The sequence below is a fragment of the Dama dama genome, chromosome 18 (assembly GCF_033118175.1).
Source record: "Dama dama isolate Ldn47 chromosome 18, ASM3311817v1, whole genome shotgun sequence".
Lineage (NCBI taxonomy): Eukaryota > Metazoa > Chordata > Mammalia > Artiodactyla > Cervidae > Dama > Dama dama.
Window position 1 is genome coordinate 83,795,664 of NC_083698.1, and position 17,416 is coordinate 83,813,079.

The 17,416-nt window shown below is 38.8% G+C and overlaps 1 protein-coding gene across 2 annotated transcripts in view; it reads left to right on the forward strand.

The window, feature by feature from the left end:
• ASB15 (ankyrin repeat and SOCS box containing 15) overlaps positions 1-7,322 on the forward strand; it is a 60,467-nt gene extending 53,145 nt beyond the window's left edge. For both annotated transcript variants that reach the window (XM_061165708.1, XM_061165707.1), the window contains 2 exons: positions 189-342; positions 4,096-7,322. In XM_061165708.1, the coding sequence (XP_061021691.1) occupies positions 189-342; positions 4,096-4,268 (327 nt within the window). In that variant the 3' untranslated portion in view covers positions 4,269-7,322. The remainder of the gene's footprint in view (positions 1-188; positions 343-4,095) is intronic.
• The last annotated feature ends 10,094 nt before the right edge of the window (positions 7,323-17,416 follow it).

The following is a 17,416-nucleotide window of genomic DNA, read 5'->3' on the forward strand; positions in this document are numbered from 1 at the left end:
GCGCACGCTCCAGGGCTCATTGTTTCACAGAAACAAACAAATCATTTACTTTGCTTATTTGATTCATAACAAGAAGGGTACTTTTATTTCATGCAAAAAGGCAAAGGTAGTAATTTGTCAGAACAAAATTGTTTATGAATATAGTATATTAAAAGTGCTACTAACTTCCATTTTATTACTTCTCTCAGTTCTGTGAGTTTATTACAGTCCCCTGGATGAAGCATTTGGTAGGCAGCGTTATTCGTGTATTAATAGATTACATGGATTATATCCCTCTGTGTGCTAAACTGAAATCTGCACTAGAAGTACAGAGAGAATGGCCAGAAATCCGTCAAATACTAGGTAAACACAAAAGTTTTTCCTACAAAATTTTTTTATGGAGAATGTATATAGGAAAAATTTCTTAATGTCAGTTTTGATACTTTTTCAGTGCTACCTTATTTTCAGAATTATCTGTTTTCTCAAATCATCCTTAATACTTCCTCTGATATAAGATACTTTTTGCTTTTTCTTGACACTTTCCAACTGTTTAATTGTATAATGAATAATACCATAACTATATTAACATTCTGACTAGAACTCACTTTTTAAAAGTTAACTTCTATAATATCATAAAGTATAGGATTCTCCACGTGAGCAGGGATCTGTTTTATTTATTTTTGTATTCTCGGGGCTTAGCCTCATAAGCAGTAGATACTCAATAAATACTAAATAAATGAATGAATGGAATGAATTAAAATATCCTTTTTGAGCTAGTCTCTCTGGGTCTTTACTAACAAATTCCTACTATGAAAAATATGTTTTACAGACAGGCCATTTTGTATTTTTTAGGTTAAAGCTTAGTTATAATCATAAAAGTGAATCACATTATAAAAGTTTCAATAAAAATACATCTAAAATTACTCCAAATACATACAGCAACCAGAAAAAAAAATATAAATTGGGAATGTTTTCTCTTTCAAAATATGAGTTTGGAAAAATGTACTTTCAAAACCTACTTGGACAATTTCATGGAGGCTAAAGAAGCACCCTAGAACCTGACAATATATTTAAATATTCTGGCACTCTTAGTACACCTAAATCAATCTTCAGTGGTATAACAAAACCACAACATCCCATTCTTTAAGATCAGGCAAATTTTATGCAAATTAGTATATTATATTTTATAGTCAAAAGATGAAATTGAAATGTTTATCTGATTTACATACCATGTTTGTTAGATATAAAGTTCTGTAAAAAGAAATGTTTATCTAAGCTCTCTGTTTCAATCAGAGTCTCATACATTAACGTATATAATCTGAATTTGGACGCTTTTGACCATGGTAGCAAGAGACGGAAGTTGGCAGAAACAGTGGAGATTTGATTGGCTAGAAAGAGTGTTGGTTCAGCTGAACACACATTAGGTGGTAAGCTTGGATTTTCCTCACATGGCTCTTCCACTGGAATGAGTTCTATGATAGAATAGACTTTGTGGCAACTAAAACAGGAATCTCAGAGAATCTAGTGAATGATAGAGCCTAGAAATTGACCTCTGGGGTCAGATAGGTCTGAAATAGGATGCAACATTGTTCTTGCCCTGATATAGAATTGCTGAGCCACATACTGCATAGGTCTTTCAGGGCTGATATTTTCATGGAAACAAGCAACAATTTATTCTATCATTTTTGTTTCATTCAGGGGAGGGGATTTTTTTGTATTTTTTCATTTTTAATTTCCTATAAGAAAACGAAGATAGTCATACTGATTTTGTGGCTTTGAGCATGGTTACTTATTCTTTTTATATCAAGGTTTTCCCACTGCAGATTTACCTCTTAGAGTTGTGGGAATTTAAAGAGATGTCACATGTAAGGTGCTTAGCATAATGCCTACAGCATTAAAAACACTTAGTAAATTTACTTATCTTAAAGACTAAATTATTAGTATTTTTATGTTATTTTTATTACATGGTAAGGTTATATGAAGTATCTGAAATGTGTATGTAAGCATGTCATGAACCCCCACAACTTGAAGAGTTAGATATTATTGCTAATTTTAAAAAATAAAAAACTAAGGCTAAAGGGGATTTACATAATAGTCTGGACTCTATAAATTCTTGAAGTTAGTTACCCTTCTGAACAAAAGCCCCTCTTAGGAGTGAAGTCAAAATCAAGCAGGACAGATGAAGAACTACAGCATTTTGGATCTTAAAGATTAACTGAAAGAAAGAGAAGGGTATGGAGAGAAGGACCTACAGATTAAAAGAGTTAAAAAGAACACATCAAACTAAAAAAAAAATATATTGTCAATACTATAGTTTAGGGATAGCACACGAAGATAATGAAGCTGTAAAGAAAGTGATTACTATAAAAGTCTAAAGAGTAGTTTCTTACAGGGAACGAAGGAATGAAGTTTGGATGGGTTGTGGAGGGAATTCTGGGATGGCTGGGGAAGTTCTATTCATGACCTTGGAGAGGTTTGCAGATGTTCACCTGATAATCACTTAAGAAACTATATGTACAGTTGCTTTATCTATATTTTACAATGAAAGAGTTAAAATATTTTGGAGATTGTAAAGGAAAGAACCATAAGGCTTATATAAATTATTTCCCAAAGTTACAGACAGAAAAATAACAAAACAAGGATTTGAACTCTAGTCCATCTCATTTAAACAAGGCTCTTTCTCCAATACTGCTGTACTTCCTGTCATAGAACAGATTTTGCCTCTAATTTGTAATACATTGTCCATGTGTTTGTATTGGAAAAGAACGACAAATTCTTGTGACTTTAGAAAAGAAATCCAAGTAAGAATAAGACCAGAAAGTTTTCTAGTTGTTTCAGACACATTGCAACTAGAGTGTAGTCAGTTGATTGCTATGAGTATAGTTAACCACTGGATGTCAGGATTTCTCCAGGTATATGTAGGGCAAGGTCTGTTAGAGGAAAAAATATTTTTTTTTAAAGATGGGTTTATTCTGTCTATTTTAGTAATGATAACTTTGTCTCAATAGTTTTTGAAAAACAGTCTTAATTTTTTCAAAATAACTTGAGTATTTATAATTGCAAATATAACAAAAAATGTGATCTCTTCAATTACTGAATTGAGTGATCATTCACAAATGATTACAATGTACCAAACACTTTTCTAATGCTTTACATGAATTAATTTGTTCGATATTTAAACAGCCCTATAAGGTAAGTCCCATTGTTATCCACATTTCCCAGGTGAGAATGCTGAGATCATAGGGGTTAAGTAACTTGTCCAGGATAACACAAATACTATTTAAGTGGCAGAGACATGATTTTAATCCAAGCCAACTGAGTCCAGAGCTTACCTCTAAGCCTGCGGGCAATGCTGCCTTTTCACTCACTCCTGTTGCTAGATTAATATTTTGGTACTGTAATTATACTAAAGATAAAGTTACTACAGATAAAATAAGAGTTGAAAAGAAAGACTAACATCAGTTATTTGAATAACATTAGCAGACTTTTTGGAAAATGTAAAATTTTTAGGTATCATACACTGAACCAAACCTAAGATTGAATCATAGACATATGGAATCGGTTGTATCAGATGTTTCACAGATAACTTATTCATCAGAAAGACTGGTAGGAGAGAACAGAAGTGAAGGAATATATCTCTAAAATACTCAGTTCTAAAAAATAAATAGAAGGAGATATGAGCGTTTGCTTTCTTTAATCAAGTCCATTCATTCATTTAACATATTCTGTACTTCCCTGATGGTCCAGTGATTAAGATTCCACTCCACCATTCCCACTGCAGGGAGTTTGATCCCCAAGGAAGGAAGATCCCCCATGTCACATGGTGAGGTTAAAAACAAAAACAAAAAGCATATTCTACTTGAACACTCCCTAGAAGTCAAGCTCTATTTTTGACACAGAGGCACACTAAATGTCTACCTCCATGGAGCTTGCATTCTAGAGGAATGGTGTGGAATGCTTAAATGCACTTTGAATTTTACTTAGTCACCAGTTACTAACATGTGCATGCTTGTTTTTTAGAATGACACTTAGTATTATTCTAAAACAGTCCATATCTTATAGGTTAATTCATTCATATTGTTTTTATTTTTTGCTTGTTTTTCCCATTCACTTTAGAGAATCCCTGCTCATTAAAACATTTATGTCGGTTAAAAATTCGAAGACTGATGGGTCTGCAGCGGCTCTGCCAGCCAACCTTGATGGAGAAGCTCTCTCTACCACCAACTATTCAAAGATACATATTATTTAAAGAGTATGACCTTTATGGACAAGAGCTAAAATTGCCATAACTTAAAATAATATTTTTAAATGTGACTTTAAAAATATGTTTAAATGAGATTCCCTCAGAGAATTTCTTGGAATCATTTTACATCCTGACGTATATTTAAATCCATTGACAATTTTATAACTGGATCCTGGGTTCTTTGGGGAACACAGTATTTCACATCTTTAAAGAAATTTACAATGTGATATTTTTAAAGCTAGTTAATATTTTGCACTTGAATTTCTATTGATTATCTTCACTTGCAACAAGTCTTCAAACTCTCCTTATCAAGTGGTTCCTACAGTATCCAAGAGCAAGTCTCTCCTTTGTTCATAAAACAAAGAATCACTTTCTCTAACCCCAGTTGCTGGCCCATTCTGTCCTTTCTTTTATTGCCACACTGTATAAAAGAGCTCCTCCGTCTTTGCAGATGCCCTCATTGTCATCTGGCTTCTACTCCCTCCACTGCCCTTCCCAAGGTCCTTAGCAACTTGCTTGTTGCCACTTTCCGTGAGCATCCTCCAGTCCTTAGACCTGATTGCTGCAGCATCTGACACTATTACCTACTCTACCTCCAGGAAATGGTCTTCCCTTGGTTTTCCAGGTATCTTGCTCTCTTGGCTGTCTTCCAACCTCTCTAACCACTCTGCCTCTAGCTTCTTTCTATGTTGTGCATCTCCTACCAACTCTTTAGTAACATATCTTAGGTTCTCTTTTTTTATGCTACGTTCAACAGGAAATTTCATCCATACCTATGGTTTTATTTACAACCTACATGTTTCTGACTGTAAGATTTATATCTGAAGTTCAGCTTTTTCTTTCACGCGCATGAGACCTATGTAGACAACTGGCCTAAAGGACCTTTGAAATCAAAGAAACTTCAAATTCAACATATCCTAAAGCAAACGTGCTATCTTCCTCCACAAAAAAACAAACAAACAAAAAAAACCAACTCTTTCTCTTACCATCTCTAGCTCAATTATTCAGTTGCTCAGTCATATCTGACTCTTTGCGACCCCATGGACTGCAGTATGTCAGGCCCCCCTGTCCTGCACCAACTCCCAGAGCTTGCTCAAACTCATGTCCATTGAGTTGGTGATGCCATCCAACCATCTCATCCTCTGTCGTACCCTTCTCCTCCTGCCTTCAATCTTTCCCAGCATCAGGGTCTTTTCAAATGAGTTAGTTCTTTGCATCAGGTGGCCAAAGTATTGGAGCTTCAGCTTTTCAGCATCAGTCCTTTCAATGTATATTCAGGACTGATTTCCTCTAGAATTGACTGATTTGATCTCCTTGCAGTCTAGAGACTCTAACCTAATTATCAATTCAGTTTCCCAAGTCAAAAGCTTGGACATCAAACTTGACCATCTCATTTTCCTTATCCAAGTTTATTTCATGAAGTCATCTTCTTCTACTCAGTCTCACTGATTCAGCCTGAATATCAGCTCTTATCTCCTTTCTTCCTGGGATATTGTAATGCTGCCAAACTGATCCTCCTCTCTGCTATCTTGCCTCATCCAACCCATGTTCTACACATAACATCCCAGAGTGATCTTTTACAAATGTACGCAAGTTTCACTCCCCTGCTTAAAATCATTCCCACTGCTCTTGGGATAAAGTCCAAAGTTCTCCATCTGCTCCAACTCCCTGCCTTCCTCTTAGCCTTATCTCTTGGTGTTTCCCTTATGCCATCTCTTTAAACATGTTAAATGCCTCTGATAAGTTAATGCTTTGAACAGTGATTTTATACATCACTGTGGTGGTGGTTTAGTTGCTAAGTCATATCCGACTCTGGCAATCCCATGGACTATAGCCCACCAGGCTCCTCTGTCCATGGGATTTTTCAGGCAAGAATACTGGAGTAGGTTACCATTTCCTTCTCCAGGGGATCTTCCCAACCCAGGGATAGAACCTGGGTCTCCTACACTGCAGGCAGATTCTTTACCAACTAGGCTACCTGTATATCACTAGTTTCTGTTTTAAAAATAGGGTCCTCTATTTTATATATACATATATAAAATCTATTATGGATATTTCATAAAAGAAGGGCCATTTTAATGCTAGAAAATGGGGCTGCCTTAAACTCCATTATTAAAATTGAATAACTTTATCTTTGTAAAAACTTAACAGTTTGGTCTTCATTTCCACATTGATGAGTGAAAATTTCATTCTAGCCCAACAAGTCTCTTAGGTCTTTGGTTTGGGAACCACTGTTTTAAAAGAGTATATTTTCTTGGCCCTCAGGGTCTTTGTATGTTCTTCTTCTGCCTGGAATCCTCTTTCCATCTCCTTCTTCCTCCCTCCACCCCTTATCCTAAGGTTTCACTTTAGGTGTTCCTTCCTCTAGGATAGGAGGCCCTATAACAGCACTTTTCATGCTGTATTACAGAAACCTATGTTCCCATCTGTCTGTCCACTAGACTGTAAGCTCTGTGAGGGCAGGGTCTATGTCTGATTTGTTTTACAGTGTTTTCTTAGGGCCAAACACATTCCCTAGAGCATAGAGAGAATGCAAAAATTACTTGTTGAATACATTGAATGAGTGAATGTTACGTTATATAAGATCCAGACAAAATTAATCAGTGACCTCATGGTAAAATGATAGTTCTGAATCTCTGAATTGGTTATATAGCTTTAATTATGTAATTACTTGGATTCATTCTTAGATTTTCTTATAATCATTTTTATCTTGAGTTATTGTATTTTCAATAGTACTATCTCACTAGCTTATGAGCTATACAAATTGTATTTAGCTCTAGCTATAAGTATGAAAAAACTGTATAATTAGACATATAGTTTTAACCACTTTTATTCCCTAAAGAATATATTTTCATATAGATTAAACTCTAATATATTTAATTAGAACTGTATTGTTTTGGGTATGGGATTTTGTGCTTCCTCTGTTGCTCTCCTACTTGTGGCTAAAATGCATTGTTACCTATAACATTACTCTAAGTAGATTTTTTTTTAAAGATTTAAGTGTACCATATGATACTTCAGATATTAAATAAACTAAAACTTGGATATTTACTGTATTTTTGAATAAATACATTCAAGATACCTCAGATATTAAATAAACTCTAATACACAAAAGTTTGACATTTTCTTTAGTGCATTTTTTGTAAATATATTCAAGAAACACTTGAATGAAAGAATATGAATTCCCTGTACCTACTATGGGTTGAAAGTGGTTCTTTGGTACTTGTGAAACAGGAGAAAAGCATATTCTATGAAATTGAGACAATCACTATATTCAAAATGGATTTAACTTCTTTCTTATTACATGTTGAAATTTTCTAGCAGTGTTTTTGTTTTGGGGCAAGCTGGATGGTAAGAGGGTTATTTTATATCTAATTAGGACTCTGTTTCTCCAAGAATATGTCACTTTATCTGGGAGGGCAACAGCTGCTTCTCCCCAGTGAGCTTCAGGAGAAGCCAAACATTCTACATGGTGCCTGTTTAACCACTATCATGTTTAATCAACATGATAGTGTTTTGATGACATCTTCCATGCTGCCAAGATGATCGTAGCTGTTTTAGTAACTGTGGGTTCTGTTTTGTACCATACAGAGACTCTGGTTGGGAAGAAGCAGATATGGCCTCTCATTTGAGTGAGGTTTGTTTAGTTTTTCAGTAGGTCATCTTTAAATACTATTTCCATTTCTGACTTACAATAATTTCATAGGCTCATTGAAACCATGTACCTCCTGAAGAATATGGGTTAATCATTTTAAATAGTCTCAGAACATGCTTCCAGGCAGAAGTCAACAGTGCATAAGACGTGACAATTGTGTAAATGTTGTAGAGCAAATATTCTTAGGTAACACTTGCTTTGATGTGGGTTTTTGAAAAATCAGTGCATAAGGGTGAGACAGCATGGACACTTCCAAAAAAAAGATGGAGTCTTTTATGACATAGCACATGAAACCCCACATCTGCTATTGCTCGATAAAGTCCTGATCATCAAAAAGGAAGAAGGGCTTCTTAGGGAAGAAGATGTGTAGAAGGAAATAGACTTATTTGACCTCAGTGGCCTGTGTTGTGTAATCTCACAGAGCACTAGAGATGTCTGGGGATTTGCTGTTTTCGGAAGGAGACAGTCTAGTAATTTGAATCTGGGCACTAGGAGCGCCTGAGTTCTAATGATGGATTGACCAAGGATTCCACCAGGGGCACTGGATGGGTGCTCATATTCTGTGTTTCAGATTCTAGTAGATGAGAGACAGGCATTTCTCTTTCTTTGGAAGTCTTTCATCCCAGGAGATTCCAATGAGATTTTAGATAAAACTCCTTGGAAGCAGCCTGTAGTGTTGGATAAGGTAGAAGGTGTGGAGGGTGATAAATGCGATACTTACTTGAGGATTGAGTGGGTGTGAGACAGCAGTATCTGGTTCTTTCTGTTTGAAGCAAAGCCTGTACTGGCTTCTCAAAAAAAAACTTTTTCATGCTTTGTGGAAGTCAAATAATCAGACATGACATTCAGTAGTCAACAATATATGATTCTGAATGTTCTAGTAACCCCTCATGATCTAGTTACCCCAGTTGGTTTAATACTGTTTCAGTGAAGCACCAGTTTTAATAATTTTTGCCTGGAGGATGGAAATATTTGCTCAGGCTTTAACTCATTAGAAGCCTTTCAACTTGTACTCAACTGTGGCCCTAAGCCCCTTATTGGGGGCTTGACCGTCAGAGTCATCTAAGGTATCCAAGGGGCAAAAACTGAATCTGGGTTGGATACCCTGATTAAATTTGAACTCCAACTGTACTGAGTCCAACTTCATGATTGATTCTAGGATATCTGAAGACCCTCTCTTCAGTGGGAAACAAAGCCTTTTATTTGACAATCAAAAATGGAGTTTAAAATACAAATACATTTAAGAGAGAATCATTTAAAAATATTTCTAAATAGCAGGGTTCTGTAAGGGAAAATTATGAGAACTCAATGACCACGGAAGGAAAAGGCAGTTACTTCCTACCATCCTACCATAGATCATTTGTTCTATAAATACAGACAGATTCTTGAGAGAAATATAGTTCATTTAAATATGTTCCAGCAGGACTACTTCAATAACAATGCCTTTCCTTTGTCCTGTGTTGTACGGTTCACAAAGCATTTCTCATATGTCATCCTCCTTTGCTGTAGGAGCAGGACAGTGAAGGGGTTAATGAACTCCACTCTATAGATAAGGAAATCATTTTTACAGTTAACTAAGATGGTAAATGCTGGGGCTAGGATGCAGTCTAAGGCTCCTGATTGCAAATCCCATGTTGTTTTCACCACATCATTTTTAGTACGGATTAGGAGAGCATTGTTTAGAATAACCCAAAAGTGGAAGCAATCCAAATGTCCAACAACCGGTGAATGGATAAAGACAGTATGGCCAGTCTATACAATGGATTACTATTTGGCAACATACTACAACATGGATGAATCTCAAAAGCATTATGTTGAGTGAAAGAAGCCAGACATGAAAGAACACCATTGCATGATTCCGTTTGTATAAAATGTCCAGCCAAAGCAAATATACAGAGACAGAGATCAGAGCCACGGGATGGGCACAAAGGTTGAATGCAAGTGGGCACAGGGATTTGGGGAGGTCACGGGAAATGTTCTAAAATTCAATCATGGTGATGGTTGCACAACTTGGTAAATTTACTGAAAATAATGATTGAACTTTACACAAAGTTGAGTGAATGTTATGGCCCATCAACTACATCTGAATAAATCACTTTAAAAAAAACAAAAACAGAAACAAACTAGGAAGAGCATGTCTCTTGCTGACAGGTGATGCTGTGTTTACAACCTCGCTGAGGTCGCCCAGCTGAACAATGGAGTCATCTGGCTTGGAGGAAAGCACTCGGTTCTTGTGCTGGCAGCCCATGATTTATTAGTTTTGCTCTGCTGATAAGACCATGAAAATCAGATGAGGACACAGCATTCAAGGGCAGTGCCTGTTGCCTTCAACCAATCTCACTGGCTCTCAAACCCAAACAAGCACAGCCTGCTCTGCCAGCCTCTGACATTTCCATGAAGCTTGTAAGACGACTTTCCCACCTATTATTATTATTATCTACAAAACACACAAAAAACATACAGTTTAGAGAGCTAAAAAGGAAGCTTTCCTGTCCAAGTGAGGGCATAAACTGACAAGGAATCATGGTATCCTGGGATGGATGGGTGTTTTGTAACCCTCATGAGAACTAGTTCGGATTTCCTGGGGGTGCAGTGGAAAAGAAAACCAGGAGAAATTGGAGGAGGGATGGCATTCCAGGGGAAATCAGAGAAGGCAAGTTTTCAAAAGGCTGTGGATCTCAGGAATCCAGGACAACTGAGGAAGGAAATGTCAGTGAGGAACTGTGAGTCTGTGAAAAGACAGTGCCCTTGATTTTCCTGAGAAATTTGCCAATGAAAAAGCTCAGTAATCAGACACCAGCTCTCAAGCACTGACTGTGCCTTCACAGAGCACACCGTGTCCCCACAATTCCCAGACTTTGACACTGAATTTACCTTTCTAGCCCCTGTTCACAGTGGAATCTCAGCTGTTCTGCCTTTTCAGTTACCACTTCCTTGCAGGACTGGAGTTTTCTTAAGTGACAGTTGTCATAAACCTGAGGAGAGAGCCCCCCACCCCAGGGAACTGATCTGTGTCTTGGGTGGTCTTGAGTGCCAATCATCCACATTATTCTTCCTAATACACAGTGAACAAACCTGCCCCAAACCATCATATCAACACGTGGGGTTACAACTAACTGGTTACTGAAATGAATGAAAGCCTCAGACCTTCCAGGATACCCCACGTAAAATTTCCTTTATCAGGATTTCATATGATATATGTCAAATCTGTTCCCACTTCTGTAAGTGGAATTCCATGTTTATGAGCTGCCTTAGGAGGAAAACCTCATTGAAGAAATTCAGCTATTCTTTCCTCACTTTTGAATTTTTTCTGAAAACCACTTTTTTTTTGGTCTTTATAATTTTAACATTATCAGCTTATCTATAAACTTGCACCGGAGCTCATTTTTATGTGTTTGAATTCGTTCAGCAAAGGATACTTGAACCTACTACACGCAAGGCAAAGCGTTAGCTGTGCTATTAAAAATTTCTGTCTTTCATCCCATCTGTCTTCTATTTTGGTACATTTTGAAATGACAAAGTGGAAAATCTCAACATGAGAAGCACTTGGACTTACGGAACATAACACTAATTATCACATCGTAGCTGGGTATACTTAAAGAGACTTTTTAACCTCTCAGAACCCCAGAACCCATTTTCACCCTTTATAATATGGGTGGCATAGTATCTATTTCACCAAGCGTTGCCTCACACGCAGTAAGTGGCAGCTACACACAATTATTCAGTGGAGATCCGATTACTATGTCGGACTGCCTGGCACAATGTACGTAAAAGCATTTTGTAAACTATAAATGTTATACAATGGCAAGATATTAGTTTTATAAATAGCTCTAATAATTTTAAATTTGACTCATGCTCACAACCACAAGCTGGCACAGCTGGGAGATTTGCTTGGCTGCCAAGCCTGAGAGAGAAGACTTGATAAGGGTATTGCCAGTTCTCATCTGATCCACGGGGCCTGTTTGGTTGTTGTCTGTGCTGGGCCTGACCTTTGCCTGACATTCCCCCTGGGATCCTGTCTCCTGCTATCTGAGAAGCTCCCAGCAGACAGACTGAGTGAAGTCGGAAGCTTCACTTCCTTAGGGGTCATTGCATTAGTTCTGCAGCCTTTGGACCAACCAGCCATAGGAAATGTTGAAAAACCAAATTCTTCTGCATAAGTGAGAAACAGGTTAAATCTAGTTCAGGAAGCAATCTGGCAACTGTACAATGAGAAAGATGAGCTAAGCCTTTAAAAAACAAAAAGAGCAAAAATAGAAGGTGAAAGTTAGGAATAACTTGTTAACAGTAGATAGTTGATACTTGTGAAAATAAGGGAATTTCCAGTTCCCCAACTTTGCAAATGACACTGCAGCATATGATTTTCATGTTTCCTCATCAGCAAACTGAGAACAATTTAAATAAGAAAGGCATCCATGAAATGAACAAAAAAGTCATTGTGAGATATGAACACATAGTGACCAGTCGGGCTAACTTGTTAGTTTGGGAGCCACATTCAGAGGCAGACTGATCATGAAGCAGGAGCTTCTGGGCCCTTGTGAGTGTTGGGAGTCCCAGGAGTAATGGAGTGTTGAGGGGGTTTTTGTGTGAGAGCCAAGAAGCCAGGTTATAATTAGGTACCATTTCTCTATATGCATTTCTGGTAAGCCACTTCAAGAGATAAAAGCTCTGCTTGCTCGGTCGCTTCAGTCGTGTCTGACTCTTTGCAACCCCATCGACTGTAACCCTCCAGGCTCCTCTGTCCATGGGCTTCTCCAGGCAAGAATACTGAAGTGGGTTACCATTTCTTCCTCCAGGGGATCTTTTGGACCCAGGGACTGAACCTGAGTCTCCTGCATCTCCTGCATTGCAGGTGGATTCTTTACCACTGAGCCACCAGGGTAGCCGTGTTTTATACACTCTTATAACTAATTTCATTTTATGTTATTATTCTTAAAGAGGTCCGCACCACCGTAAAATCTCTAGACTCCATAAGATCTGGATCTACCCCTGCCTATGCTGGAAACCATCTGAGTTGTTTTCACAACTTTTTCTTTCTTTTATATTTTCACTTTATTTTATCTTATTCATTTATTTATAGACTGTGCCAGATGGCATGTGAGATCCAGCCCTGGCTGGGGAACCTGCACCGTCCCCTCCCCCCACGCCCCCCCCCCCCCCCCCCCCCCCCGCCGCCACCCGCTCATTGGGAGCCCTGAGTCTTAACCACTGGACTGCCAGGAAATCTCTGGGTTTTGTGCTTTTTTATGAAAAAAACAAACATTCTTCTTAAACACCTGAGAACTTTAATAGGCCTTGGGGATGATGAATGGGCAGACATAGCTCCTTCCTTTGTGGAAAAAATTCCTTTCCTGTGAAGACAAATTCAAATCAAGTGATCCCAAGTAGGATGCAGCACAGAATAAAGTTTTGTGGGAACTTAGAGAACTAAGCTGACCTCAGGCATCAGGAAAGACCTCCCTTTGGGAGTGTTACTTAAGAGTAATGAATCTAATGAGATGCATGAACCTAGAGCCTATTTTAAAAGTGAAGTCAGAAAGAGAAAGATAAATAGTGCATACTAATGCATATACACTTCATGGCAGATAGATGGGGAAATAGTGGAAACAGTGGCTGACTATTTTTCTGGGCTCCAAAATCACTGCAGATGGTGATTGCAGCCATGAAATTAAAAGACGCTTACTCCTTGGAAAAAAAGTTATGACCAACCTAGACAGCATATTAAAAAGCAGAGACATTACTTTGCCAACAAAGGTCCGTTTAGTCAAGGCTATGGTTTTTCCAGGGGTCATGTATGGATGTGAGAGTTGGACTATAAAGAAAGCTGAGCACCGAAGAACTGATGCTTTTGAACTGTGGTGTTGGAGAAGACTCTTGAGAGTCCCTTGGACTGCAAGGAGATCCAACCAGTCCATCCTAAAGGAGACCAGTCCTGGGAGTTCACTGGAAGGACTGATGTTGAAGCTGAAATTCCAGTACTTTGGCCACCTGATGCGAAGAGCTGACTCATTTGAAAAGACCCTGATGCTGGGAAAGATTGTGGGCAGGAGGAGAAGGGGACGACAGAGGATGAGATGGTTGGATGGCATCATGGACACAATGGACATGGGTTTGGGTGGACTCCGGGAGTTGGTGATGGACAGGGAGGCCTGGCATGCTGTGGTTCATGGGGTCGCAAAGAGTCAGACACAACTGAGTGACTGAACTGAACTGAACTGAACTGAATGCATATACATGGAATCTAGAAAGATGGCACTGATGAATTTACTTGCAGGGCAGCAATGGAGAAACAAACATAGAGAACAGACTTTCGGACACAGGGAAAGGGGAAGGGAGGGTGAGATGTATGGAGAGAGAGTAACACGGAAACTCACATCACCGGATGTAAAATAGTCAATGGGAATTTGCCGTATGTCTCAGGGAACTCAAACGGGGGCTCTGTAATCAACCTAGAGGGGTGGGATGGGGAGGGAGATGGGAGGGAGGTTCAAGAAGGAGGGGACATATGTACACCTATGGCTGATTCATGTTGATGTTTGATGGAAAACAACGAAATTCTGTGAAGCAATTATCCTTCAATCAAAAAATAAAATAAAAAAAAAAGAATGTATAAAATAGTAACTGCCATAGAGGAGAAAAAAGAGCAAGGAGGAGGAAGCAGAGGCCTCACAGGCAAGTGCAGAGAGCATGCAAATGGCTTGGGATGGGAGCCAGCCTAGGGTTCAGAAGCCCCGAGTGGCTGAGGGTGAGGGTTGGAGGAAGTCACCCAAGTTGAGGCTGGAGAGGTGAGCAGGGACTTTTCCTGGAGTGGCCAGAGGGCACGATGAAAGATTCTTTCTGAAGGACAATGGGAACCCTAAGAGGGTCTTAGGTAGAGAATGACAGATGAGATCTGTGGTTTCAAAAAATTACTCTAGCTATACTGTGGCAAAGGAAAAGATGTCAGGCATCAGGGAAAATGAGGACAGGAGCTTAGACTGGGACCGGGTGGAGCATACACAGATAAAGTAGGATTCAAGAGCTTGTGACTGAATATGATAATATTGGTGAGAGAAGATGACACATAGGCTCCACAACTAGGTGGATGAGAAGACCATTTTCAAAATGTGAAAGCTTTAGGGTGGGGGAAGTGGAAAGAAGAAAATCAGGTTACTGATTTGGAGCAAGTTGAGGCTTTCGTGCCAAGAGACAGCACTCCCTCCTACCCCACCTCCTCCCCACCTCCAATGAAGTTTTTATTGGTGGTTTCATAAAAAATTGCTGAGGACATAAATATTAGCTCAGTCAAATTACATGTTATTGTAAATCTTGGCCCTTTGGGGTCCTTTCAAATCGCTGAAACTACGTATATTAAATTTGTGAGCAACAAGTGCCTACAGTAGAATAAAGCCAAGAACCAGGGGAAATGAAAAGGTTTATTAAATATGTTCTTCTAATACATTCATTTAACTTTTCTTTGTGGTTATAAATTTTAAAAATTCTGATACAAACTTTTTTTTTCTTTTGTGTTATGACTTATTACACTGGACATTGAATATAGCTCCCTGCACTATACACTAGGACCTTGTTATTTATCCATTCTATATATAATAGTTTGCATATAAATATTTTGAAATATGAACAGTTCCTGAAATTACCAAATTCTTCCTGAAATGTGGGGGTTATTAAAGAAAATAAAGACTCATTTGATAGAACCTGAGGTGATGGAATTCCACTTGAGCTATTTCAAATCCTAAAAGAGGATGCTGTGAAAGTGCTGCACTCAATATGCCAGCAAATTTGGAAAACTCAGCAGTGGCCACAGGACTGGAATAGTTCAGTTTTCATTCCAGTTCAAAAGAAAGGCAATGCCAAAGAATGCTCAAACTACCTCACAATTGCACTCATCTCACACGCTAGTAAAGTAATGCTCAAAGTTCTCCAATCCAGGCATCAACAATGTATGAACCATGAACTTCCAGATGTTCAAGCTGGTTTTAGAAAAGGCAGAGGAACCAAAGATCAAATTGCCAACATCCGTTGGATCATTGAAAAATCAAGAGTTTCAGAAAAACATCTGTTTCTGCTTTATTGACTATGCCAAAGCCTTTGACTGTGCAGATCACAATAAACTGTGGAAAATTCTGAATGAGATGGGAATACCAAACCACCTGACCTGCCTCTTGAGAAACCTGTATGCAGGTCAGGAAGCAACAGTTAGAACCGGACATGGAACAACAGACTGGTTCCAAATAGGAAAAAGAGTACGTCAAGGATGTATGTTGTCAGCCTGCTTATTTAACTTATATGCAGAGAACATCATGCGAAATGCAGGGCTGGATGAAGCACAGGCTGGAATCAAGATTGCCAGGAGAAATATCAATAACCTCAGATATGCAGACGACACCACCCTTATGGCAGAAAGTGAAGAAGAACTTTCAAGAGAGCCTCTTGATAAAAGTGAAAGAGGATAGTGAAAAAGCTCAACATTCAGATAGTAACTTAAAGCTCAACATTCAGAAAACTAAGATCATGGCATCCGTTCCCATCACTTCATGGCAAATAGATGGGGAAAAAGTGGAAACAGTGGCTGACTTTATTTTTCTGGGCTCCAAAATCACTGCAGATGGTGATTGCAGCTATGAAATTAAAAGACGCTTACTCCTTGGAAAAAAAGTTATGACCAACCTAGACAGCATATTAAAAAGCAGAGACATTACTTTGGCAACAAAGGTCTGTCTAGTCAAGGCTAAGGTTTTTCCAGTACTCATGTATGGATGTGAGAGTTGGACTATAAAGAAAGCTGAGCATCGAAGAATTGATGCTTTTGAACTGTGGTGTTGGAGAAGACTCTTGAGAGTCTCTTGGACTGCAAGGAGATCCAACCAGTCCATCCAAAAAGAGATCAGTCCTGGGTGTTCACTGGAAGGACTGATGTTGAAGCTGAAATTCCAGTACTTTGGCCATCTGATGCGAAGAGCTGATTCATTTGAAAAAACCCTGATGCTGGGAAAGATTGAGGGCAGGAGAAGAAGGGGATGACAGAGGATGAGCTGGTTGGATGGCATCACCGACTCAATGGACATGGGTTTGGGTGGACTCTGGGAGTTGGTGATGGACAGGGAGGCCTGGCGTGCTGCGGTTCCTGGAGTAGCAGAGTCAGACACAACTGAGTGACTGAACTGAATTGCACTGACCTCTCAACATTTCTGAACATTAAGAGCCAAAAGTACATAAGCCACAAGCCAAGAAACTCACCTTAAAGAGAGGGTCAACTGCAATTATCGAGGGTTAGGTTGAAGTAGTTGTTACACACCACTGGAGTTGGGAGGTGTCTGATCACTGCCTAAAAACATTACTTACTGAAATACCAGCTCTGCTGGCAGGGCCCATGGTGCTGATTTTTGGAGGTGCTGATGAGTTTTGCTCTTCTTGAGTCTCCATTAGTACCAGGACACTTGCTGGGATTAACAGTAGCTTGTATTTAAGAAGGCAAGTTGTGGCTATGGGATAACGTTAGAGATTTCCACTTAACTTTAGATGTAATAAAGTCCAAAACT